This window comes from Talpa europaea (genome assembly GCF_964194135.1).
Source record: "Talpa europaea genome assembly, chromosome: 2".
Classification (NCBI taxonomy): domain Eukaryota; kingdom Metazoa; phylum Chordata; class Mammalia; order Eulipotyphla; family Talpidae; genus Talpa; species Talpa europaea.
The window spans coordinates 2159835-2171084 of NC_140068.1; the positions used below are offsets into that span (position 1 = coordinate 2159835).

Here is an 11250-nt window from a genome sequence, read left to right on the forward strand (position 1 = left end):
TTACCAGTGCTATGCAGAAGAACCCACTGAAAGAAAACTTTTGTCTGCCCTGTTCTCTTCTTCCTTTCATACTCAAGATACAAAGCACTAACCTAACCAACTTTCTCCTTAAGTTAACTAACTCTCCGGACCATAACTCCATAACACCCACACATCATTGACCCTTAATTTTAAAAATATGTGTATATGTTTCTTTTCCTCTAATTTCTGCTGGACTTGACATAAAAGCTTATGGAAACAGTATAACAACCAAACAACTTAGCTAATAAGTGAAAACATCAAAAGGTCAGAAACAAAACGATTTACAAAAACAAAAACAAAAACAGGTCTCCCTGGTGGCGCAAGGGGTTAAGACGCAACTATGAAGCTGTCCACAGCCTCTGCAGCAGGAGTTAGATCCCAGGCCAGGGAGCTACCCACATGGCACAGCAGACCTCTCCTGACTCGCCCGCTGCTCCCCTCAGCAGTGTATTTCATTCAATCTGCCGGTTCTGTTCCTCACTTTGTCTCTGGTGAACCCTCTCATCCCCGCAAAAAAGAAAAAACTGCAATCAATTAGAAAAACAAAAAAGACCAATGGCTGTAGCTATAATTTACAATGTGTCTAAAATGTATTTTGAAAGTTTAAAAGTATTCAGTAGTTTCAGTACTGCTAGTAATACTACTTGAAAGTATTTTCTTCACATTGTAGGATAAAATAAATAATTCTGACACTATCAGAAACCACAGTAGCTTGGTATTTGCAGAGAGAAGGTATGATTACAAAATTAAATGTAATCTTAAAACAGAATTCAGAAAACAAGCATGAACCCATGAATTGTAAAATTAAGTTAAGCTCCACCCCAGAAAATGGCCTTGAAGTAACATCACCTGACAGCAATAAATGCACTGAGCGCCTAAATTCATGTCTCTAATACCACTCGCAGTAAAAAAGGATGGAGAAATGGCTAGTTCTCACTGGGGGATGGTGTGTAACGGTGGGGGGGGGGGAGGATGTCAGGAGAAATCCAAGGTGAGCCTGGGCCACTGGACTGGCCTGGAAGACTTTAAAAAGAAAAAAAACAAAAACAAAACAGGAGTCAGATCATCACTGGCCAAAGCAGTGACAGTGTGGCCATGAGAAAGAGTAACTCTGGCTGACTTAAACACACTAAGTCTACGAGAATCCATGAGCCAAGATGATGTTGATCATGAAAGACAAAAAAAACTCATTTGCCATGTAAGACAGCTGGCAAACCAACACTTCACTTTGAAAACCAACCAATAATAGATTCACATCTGGCTTTTCCAATAGAAATTTATTTCAGAATAATATTCCCCGCTGGTGAAAGCAAGCTTCCCATTTTAAAGAATATCTGATTCTCCAGGGGAAGGAACAGTCTACCACCAGGTATCAAGCTCAGCTTCAGGAATGGTGGAACCAGAAACTATGACCCCAACGGGACGTACCAGCAGGTGCACAGAATCACCTGTGACGTTATCACTAAGCCTGCTCAGTCCTTCAGTGGAAATTCCAAAGTACTACGCTCAGGACATAAAGGATGACTGTAAGTTTTTTTTTAAAAAAAAGTCTTAACCACCAGAGTGGTCTTGAGTTAGATTGGAGTTTGCACATGGGGGTACATGTAGTTTGGGTACCACTATAGAATGTGAATATGAGCTGGTTGTAACATCATGTCCGAATTAATCTATTTTGTTCAGTATAGTTTCAATGTGTAAGAAAACATTCATTTTTAAAGAGATACATAAATTAGAGGTGGGATGTCAAAATAACCCTAATTTACTTCAAATAACAAACACAAAAAATCAACAAAATTAAACAACAATGAGGTAAAGCAGATAAGCATAATAAAGTTCTCAGAAAATCCTCATTGTACTTAATAATACATACAGATTTAACAATAGATAAAATAAGTAGGGACAAAATTTTCTCCGAGTCAAATTAATTCAAGAATCCATTCCTAAATCACCCTCAAATCAAGAGATTTTTCAATTCTCTAATTCACACAGAAATGAAGGCTCGATTCTAAGTAATCAAACACTGGGTTGCCAGCTAAACAAGAGAGTCCCATATGTTCTCAACACTTCAGGACAAACACAATAACTTATTGATAAGGAAAAAATGATTTGTGTACGTTTAAGTTAAAACAATTTTTAAAAAATTGAATAGTTTAAAATACAGAAAGTTCAAAACAAATTTAATTAAACCTTAGTTTGCAAAAATGAAACTTTTTTATTAAATCCTTATCACTTAAACACTGCATCCAATTTCTACTTCCTTAAACCCATATAATTCTATTATCTTCCTGTTGGTTTACCTCCAGAGAGTTCATTCAGTATGTCACTGCAAAATAATCCAAACCTTCAATGATTCCTTACAAATTCCAGAATAAAGTGTAACTATTTGTCCTGAAATTTCAAAGTCCATCACAAAATAGCCCTAACTGTCTTCTGGCCCAACTCTATTCTCACAACAGTTTGACGCTTCAACAACCTTGGGGTTGGGGGCACTAACTGCCCCTGCAGCACAGAAAATCCAAGTATAACTTTAGACTCCCCCAAAACTTCATTACTAATAGCCTGATGTTGAATGAATGACTTACCAATAATAAACAATAACACATATTGTGTGTTCTATGAATTATATGCTGTACTTATACAATAAAATACGAGGATCTAAAATGTCATGGGGGAAATCATAAGATAAAATACACTTACAATACTGCAGGGTGTAATTCTAACTTCATGTCATCTATTTACCAAAAAATCCACATTTAAGTGGACCCACGCTGGTGAAGGGTCTACCGTGCTTTTCTTTATGCATCCGCCACACCACTATATCCAGTGTGTTCTCCAAGCCCTTCCACCTCCCATCACCACCACTTTGACACCCCTGCACCTGCCCTTCTCCTGGAAGGCCCCCTTCCCACTCCCCCTCATCCCATGGGGCCAACTATTAACAACAGCTCGGACTCTACTTCTACAGAAAACCTTCCTAGGTCCTTTACCACAAAGTGACTTCTGAACTATCAGGATGTTAGTAGTGAATTATTCTCCTCACGTAAAAACCAACTGATGCCCAGATGGATAAATGAATCACCTTTCTCCTTTTTCTCATTTTCTGCAAACTGCTTGACTTACCCAATTAATAGTCATCCTATCGAAAACAAGCTAAAAACACAGATATTAGATGATGCTCACTTTCAGGCTGAGAAGCTCTACTTGCTTATATTATTCCCCAGTCTCTGAGGATCCTGATTTGAGGCTGGCAGGGCAGGTGGTAACTCCATACACAGATGAAAAGGCTGAGGGTCAGAAAGGTCAGACATAGTGTCCAAGACGACCAACCTAATTACTGAATAGTCTGCAACTATTCAGGGGTTGAGCAGATTCAGGTCTACCGCCAGAGAACTCCTGCTGCTTGACAGTAGCATCTCATCGGCATACGGACAGAAACACAGATCCATCCTTTCTTTGTGTGGGCGCCCATGTGTGTGCACATGTGCCGAGACGTCCATCAGCGCTGACAGTGAACACCTTGCACAATAGCGGAAGCGTCACCACGGCAAGAGCAGAGTTATTAGATACTGTTTGAAATTTCAGAGTAATCTGTAATCAGCCTTGAAATTTTGACTGCTTCTTAAAAAATTTATTCACCTACCATGCAACAACAGGTCTTTACAGAGATACACAATTACTGTAACACAACAAGCCCAAGACCTGTGCTTTATGATTCATTATTTTTAATATACTTGAAAGCAGTACTAGCTGCTCCAGAGGCGGCCTCAAGAGTAGAATGTCCTAACTGCCTGCCCCCCCTCCCTGCAAGCCCTTATCCTCCACCGCCTCCCGTCACCCCTCAGATGCCCGCCGACCACTGACGGTCCCTGGACAGCTCACATGCCATGCCGATGGGCGCCGATGCAAGTCCACATTCCTGGCTTGAATCACCTCGCAAAGTCAAAGCCCTGTGTTACATCTTCCCATCAGAAAGGCTGGTTTCTCCTCAGTAATTAAAATAGTAATCCTGACAGCAATACGAGATAAGCAAGTTGTTTCAGCCACATCACTTAAGGAGCTAAGACTCGACTCTGGTGAGTACAAGACATTTAAGTGCATGAATGGAATCCTCTAAAAACACCCTTCCTTTCCCACTTTTTTAGTCTCTTATTGTCATAGAATTTACCATGAAAAACAATGTATTCCAGTTCCAAGAATTTGACCAACATCTGTTCAAGCGCAACGTATCACAGAATCAGCTTTTTCTTCTTCACATTCACCACCTGAGGTAAAGGTGGTTTTTTTTTTTTTTTTTTTATTACACGGGGCTACTCTGGGCCAGTCTTGTCCCACCCACTTCTGGAATGCACATTCACAAAACAGGTGACAATGTAGAGCCGAGGATGGAGCTCCATCTTTGGTTCACCCTCACCCCGTGATCCAGACAAGTCACCGCCTCTCCAGGCCTGGGTATGGGCACCCACAAAACCAAGCGATGTCTGCGGGCTCAGAGGCCCTGGAAGCCACCGTCCTCCAATACGGCCTTGGCTGTCCTTACACCCAACACCATCTACCAGGAAACATTTACATCTCTTTAGTTTCGTCCTAGATACGGCTCTTCAAATACTCTCTGCAAAACAATTTTGAGACCTTGTAAATTATTATGACATTAAGGGAGAAAGAAAGGGGGTTTCAAATAAGGATTGCATTAAAGTTTGCATTTTACCACAAACTTTCCTAGTTCTCTTGAATGTAACAAATATTATGTACATTATGTCATTTTTTATTGTGGAATTTTTCCTATCTAAACTATTAAGTTAGTCTGAAAGCCGAAGATTCCCCCAATAATTTGCCACTGGCCAGTCTCCACAAGGATTGCTTCTGTACTAATGCCAAAAGCAAGGCGTTACACTTGAGACCCTCACGCTTTCCCACTGTTGATACACAAGCGACTCAACCTTGGGCCAGTCAGACATTACATTACTTCAAAACCTGTCCTTGTTCTGGAACTTCACTGCCCCCTTCCCGAGGGTTTCAAGGTCTGCTCACATCCACTGCAGGGACTTATACACACGCATGCTTGGGCGCACACGTGTGCACACACTCTCTCACCGTTTTTTTGTTATTGCCACAGCCATAATACATGGGACAACTATGAATTTAACTGCATTCTGGTGTTTTTGTGACGCTTCAACAATAACCTTGAAAACCAGCCAAGCTGGCAAATTCTGCTCTATGGTAAATAATGTGCTAACAATGTTAGCATGAACTGGTTCATTTCACTAGTTTTAACAGTCGGTTTAATAAAAGAGAGAGCTTAATCCAGTGTGTGAAGCAACATCGCACACATTAAAGAAGTTTTACTATGTAAGAGTTGATAGAATTGCTCGATTTTGAAACTAGAGCTTGTGCTTCAGGATTACAAGAATCCTGGACAAATCATCTTTTATAAGCTACATGTCTGTTAAAAACTCAGATTTATTTTAAAATATTGTTACAGCTAAAGCAGAAAAGTAAAACTTCTTTTAAGAAGATTAACTTTTAGTTAACTCAAAATTTCAATTTATCAGTCTTCTAAGTAATGGCACTGCTTCAAATTAGCTTAAAGAAAACACCTGTGTTCAAAAAATTGCTATTTGTGCTTAATTACTGTAACTACCACATCTATGCTCAGCACTCTCTCAACTAAAACCATTCAGATAATCCTTATTTACCCTGAACATATCAAAGCAGCACTTAGGGAACAGGAATCTTTCCGATCAATTGTGCCCGGGCCATGCACGGGTCCTCTAAGACGCATCAGGTGAAGCTGCCCCTGACAGTAGCTGACCAGGGAAAAGGTTTACCTATATAATCCCATAAATGTGAAAATGTTCAAGAGCTAAATTCTGATAGCTTCTTCACTGCTATGGATTGATACATAACTACCGCTTAAATAAAGCGATTTTATCTTCCATTCTCATCCATACGGACGGTAGTAAAGTTCAATTAAGATTAAGCTTCTTAAGGGCAAGTAGTGCAAATAACATTGTAAGTCTTCTAGCAAAACTTGTAAGACAAAAACACTTTCTAATTGTCCAGACCTACCACCAAGTCTTTATAAAACACAAAAAAGGGGGAAAATGTCAACTAATTTATTAATTCAACAAATACCTGAGTGTGAAACAGGCTATAAGGTGCCCCCTCCCCTTCAAGGAACTAATTCTAACAGCATAAACCAGACACAAAAAGAGATACATAAGAATCTTATTTTTTTTTAATATGATAGCTACACAGAGGTACTAGCACAGACTGAGGTTATAGTTATAGTAAAACTTAACACAGTCCACTAACAAAACAAACTACTCCCTATGAAAAGTTAGACCGTTTTTACTTTCTGTTAAATGGAAACAAAGCTGGGAATATCTTACTTGGACATCAAACAATCTATAGCTATTTTGGGCCCTAGAACTGAAATGCCAATTTTTAAAAGGAGTGTAAGCACCCCCTGTAAGTTCTCATTAAGGGAGAAATACATTATTGCACTTAAAATTCACATTCAACTGTCTTAATGTCATACAAAAAAGAAAAAGAAAAAGGTGTCGGAGAAAATGAGAAGTCCTGCTAATCACATAAATAAAAATAAGCATGTAATTCTATTGTGACTTCCTGACAGGGCCCCACACACACACTACCCCAACCCTGCGCCCTAAAACAGACCTTTGCATATTTTCACAATAGTTAACACAGCAATAGCTGAAAATTGCTCATTCTACAATTTTTTAAGTTCTCTGTCTTTTCAGTTATCAATAAAGCTCAACAATGGTACAGCATTTTCCTTCTCCAATGGAAAAGGGCAAGTTTTACTTAAAACTGTACCATCCTAAACCAAACACGTTGTATTAGCTACATCGAACATATCAAGTATATCAAAATGTAGTTCCAGAGCTGCCCCTGTGATCACGCTGTTGTGACTCTTTCAACACCAAAGACAACTGAAGACAGAAACCTTCCGGGTGCACGTCTACCGCGCTCAGTCTGTGCGTCTCCTTACAGGCAAGGTCAAAGGAAAGATGGGGGATTTGCAGGGGGCAGGCACTTTATGCCACTCTGTGGCAAGAATCTGTCTTTAAAAGTTATCTATTGTTCTGAGGAAAAAAATGGATGCATGCACTTCAGCTTCAGCAGGTGATTAGTGAACGGAACATATACACAGAAATGTAACGTGTATAAAACATTAAGAAATTAATTTAACTTGTTTTCACTTGATATTCTCAGGACCATTTAAGAAAAAGTATCATACCAAACACAGGAAGAAACTGAGATTAGGCAAGAGACCTGTTTCTATTAACTCAATTACACTGTATCCTTGGGGGTACCGCTTCCTACAAAACATACAAATTGGATAAAGTTTAAAAAAAGGAATCACCTCCTGCATCACAGAAAGTAGGTGCGCTCTGAGTGTGTATTCTGCCTACAGGGGAGTTAGGCGTCAGAAGAGCAGAATGAATGCTGAACAAATGACCTCTGAAACAAATTACCATTTCCCTAGCACCTTGTATAGCTGGCGACGCCTCCCGGGCGAGGAGGAAAAAAATGGAAAGAACAATTAATTATAAAAATTGGCTCCCTTCTTATTACTACTAATTCAAAAACTCTGTGTACAAAGCCAAACCCTTTCTCCAAAGTAGATAAATTACACTTCAACTGATGTAAAATGTGTTTGTCACAGAAACTGATTACTGTCAACAATACCAAGATTCTTGGGGAGAGGGAACCCTAAAACCGTACTCTGATAAGCAAGAATCCCGTTCATACCAACAAGCAGTCCTATAATTTTTAAACCACAGCTTTTATACACAAGCAATGTTTTTAAAAAAAATTGGAATGTGAACAAAACTGAGGGCATGATACATTCAATAATAAAATGCACACATGGGAAGAAACCTTAACACAGAGAAATATCAACTCGTAGGACAAATTTTCATTTAAAATATTCCTGGTCTACATGTCTAAGGAGACGGGGTGGAATGAGAAACTAAACTTAGTCCCAAAGAAAATGTATCACTTGCCCCACCCAAAAAATGTTGGTAAGAAAGTAAAAATGTACTTTTCAATTCAGTAATACAAAAACGAACCCAACATGCTTGTGTACTTTTTCCGAGCCACTGATTCTCAGACCTCAGCGGGAGAAGGTCCAGGCCCGCGCCGAGACCCCGCGGGTGTCCAGGCGCCCGCGCTGACCCCCACGCCTGGACACGCAGGCTCCGACTTCAGGAGGCCCCGCCGCGCCGCCTCCCCCTGTCTGGGAGTTTTAAGTCAGATTTTATTCTTCACGGCCGCTGTACTACACAAAGACAAAATCTACCTTCGAGTATTTGTTGCTTAACTTTTATTTTCATGACCAAAAAGGAGTCAGAGAAACGCTTCCTGAAGAAGGAGACCCCCCCCCCGCGGCCCGGGCTGGCTGGGAGCCCCCGAGGAGCGCGCGGCGGGTCAGGCGCGGAGGCCGCGGCTTCACGTCCACGGGGGAGCTGCTCGGGGCTGGCGTTACCAGCTGATGTTTCTCCCGCTGGGAGACGAGTCCAACCTAGAATGTTGTTTCACAGCTTTAAAATACTTTGGGGGACACCCTGACACCCCCCCGAACGCCAACACGCGGCCGCCCACAGTCCACGTCTCCACGGGCGGAAGGCGAGCCGGCACGGAATCCAAACGCCGGTCGAAGCCTTCAAGTCTTAATCACGCAGGAGAATCCGACCCCTGAATCCCAAATTTGCAACTAATTTAAATCAAAATTCTCAAACTGAGTCAATTTGCTAAACTCACTCCCGCCGCGCTCAGAACTGAAACTGCCGGCGCCTCCCCGGCCTCCTCAGGGGCCCGCCGGGCGGCCCCGGACGCGCGACGAAGACCCGTCGCGGCAGCGACTTCGGCGCCAGGAAGCGGGAGGCGGCGTCCCGGTCAGCCCCGGCGAGCGGCGGCCGCGGAGGAGCGCGGTGGACTCGCCCGGGACCGGGACGGGCCACGAGGGGGTCAAAAAAAAGACAACGAGCCAGATTCCGCGAGGCACTGACTCTGCCCGCGCGCCGGCGGCACCCCGGGGCCCCCACTTGTCCTCGGGGGGCGAGGCCCCCCCGCCCGGCCGCCCGCCCGCCCGCGGGGCCCTCGGGGAGCGGCCGGCCCGCGGCTGCGGGGGGCGAACTTCTCGCGCCGCCGCCCCGGACGCCGCCCCGGCCCGCGAGCCCCCGGCCCGACCTCCCGGCGCAGGGACACGGCAAGGGCGCCCCGCGGGCCGCCGGCTGTGGAGACGCCGGCCGCGGGGAGCCGCGCAGGGCACCCCCCGCGCCGCCCCGCGGCCGCGGCTCCCGGCCGGGCTCGCTCCTGGCCGCGCCGCCCCCGCCCGGACGGGCGCGCCCCGGAGCCCGCGCCAGCGCTCCCCGAGGCCGCGGGGCCGAGCGGGCGGGCGGGCGGGGGCGCCCTGCGCGACGGGCCGGCCTCGCGTCCTCACAGCCCCGCGCGGGCCGGGGCCGGGGCCGGGGCCGGGGCCGGGGCCGGGGCCGCGACCGCCCCGCGGGCGTTTCCAGGGCGCTCCCCGCCCGCGGCCGCGGGGCGCAGGGCCGGGCGCCGCCGGGACTCCCCGCGCCCGCGCCGGCCGGCCGGCTGGCGCCCCTTAGCGCCCGCGCGCGGCAGCGCCGCCCCGAGTTCCAGCGGTTTTTTTTCCTGACATTCCAGAAAGTTTTCTGCCTCCACACTCGCCCCGACGCCGGCGCCCGCGGGAGCGGCGCCCCTTAAAGGGCCCGCTCGCGCCTCGCCGGGGCCGGGCCGCGCGGGGGTCCGCCCGGGCCCCGGCCCGCGCCCCGACTTCGGAAGTTGCCCCCCGACTCCCCCGGCCGCAGAGGCGCCCGGGATCGCCGTCCCCGTCCCCGGGCGCGCGGACGCTTCCGGCCTTTTGTTCTGGAGTCACACCCCGACTCCCGGCCGCGGGGCCGCGCCGGGACCCGACGCCGGGCGAGCGCCCGCGGGGCTTTGTTCCCGGCCGAGGGGCCGCGGGCCGGCGCGCCGCCCGCCCGGGGAGCGCGGCCGCCCGGCCCCGGGGCCGCCCCGCCGCCCGCCGCCCCGGGCCGGGCGCCCGCTCGGGGCCCGCGGGCCGCGCTCCCCAAGTTCCCCAACTCGCGCCCGCGCCGCCGGCCGGGGGTCGCGCCCGCCGCCCCGAGAGGGAGGTCCCGGCCCCGGCGCGCCGCCGCCCGGACAAAAGGGCCGCCCCGAGCGCCGTCGGCCGGGCGTCCCGGGCCCCGCCCGCCCGCGCCCCCGCCGCCGCCGGCCCCGGGCGCCGGGCGGACGCGAGCGCGGGAGGCGGCGCGGGCGCCGGGGCCGGCCCGGGGCCGCCGCGAGCCGCCCCCCGCCGCCGCCCCCCGCCGCCCGCCCGCCCGCCCGCCCGGGGCGTCGGGCCGGCGCGGCTCACCTTCGTCCAGCAGCCGCTCGAGGTGGTTGAAGATCCCGCAGAAGTTGGGCAGGCTGCTCATGAGCTTCTTGTCGTTCATCAGCTGCATCAGGTAATCCGGGGTGGGCTTCGGCTTCTCCTTCGTTTCCATTTCCCCGACCATATTCCAGGCTCCGCCGCCCGCGCCGCCGCCGCCGAGGAGCCGCGAGGGGCGGGCCGCCGGCGCCGGCCGCTCGGGTCGGGCCGGGCCGGGCCGCGCCGGGTCCCGCGCCGCTCCCGCGCCGGGCGGCCGGCCGGACCGCGCGCCGCTCCCGCCCGCCGGCGCTGGCCGCCCGCGGCCGCCGCGCTCCCGGGCCGCTCCCGGCGCGGCGCGTCCCTCGCGAGCCCGGGCGGCGGTCGCGGTGGCGCGGGCGCGACGAGGGGCCCCGCTGCTGGCTGCGCCCTCCGCGCCGCGCCGGCTGCTCGGCCTGGGGCTGCGGCGCTCGGGCGGCGCTCGGGCGGCGCTGTCCGCTCGGCCGCTCCGCTCCTCCTCTTCCTCCGCGCCGCCGCCTCCTCACTCACTTGGCGGCGGAGTTCGCCTCAGTTCAGGCGGCGCTGGCGGCGGGGGGAGGGGCGGCGGGGAGGGCCGGGGGCGGGCGGCGGGCGGGGCCGGGGCGGCCGTTACGGGGCCGGGGCGCGCTCCTCCTCCCGCCGCCGCCCGGGCCGGGGCGCCCTCCGGCGGGGCTCGGCGGCGGCGGCGGCGGGGCCGGGCGGGGGCCGAGCGTGCTTGGCACTGGGCGGGGGCGAGGCCGCCTCGCGCGCGGGCCGGCGGGCGGGCGGGCGGGCGG

At 50.3% G+C, this 11250-nt stretch overlaps 1 protein-coding gene across 3 annotated transcripts in view; it reads right to left on the reverse strand.

Moving 5' to 3' along the window:
• The window catches only part of QKI (QKI, KH domain containing RNA binding), a gene marked incomplete at both ends in the record, with an annotated part of 134084 nt that extends 123498 nt beyond the window's left edge, over positions 1 to 10586 (reverse strand). For all 3 annotated transcript variants that reach the window (XM_084228387.1, XM_084228389.1, XM_084228388.1), the window contains one exon: positions 10445 to 10586. In XM_084228387.1, coding sequence (XP_084084513.1) covers positions 10445 to 10586 — 142 coding nt within the window. The remainder of the gene's footprint in view (positions 1 to 10444) is intronic.
• Between the last annotated feature and the right edge of the window lie 664 nt (positions 10587 to 11250).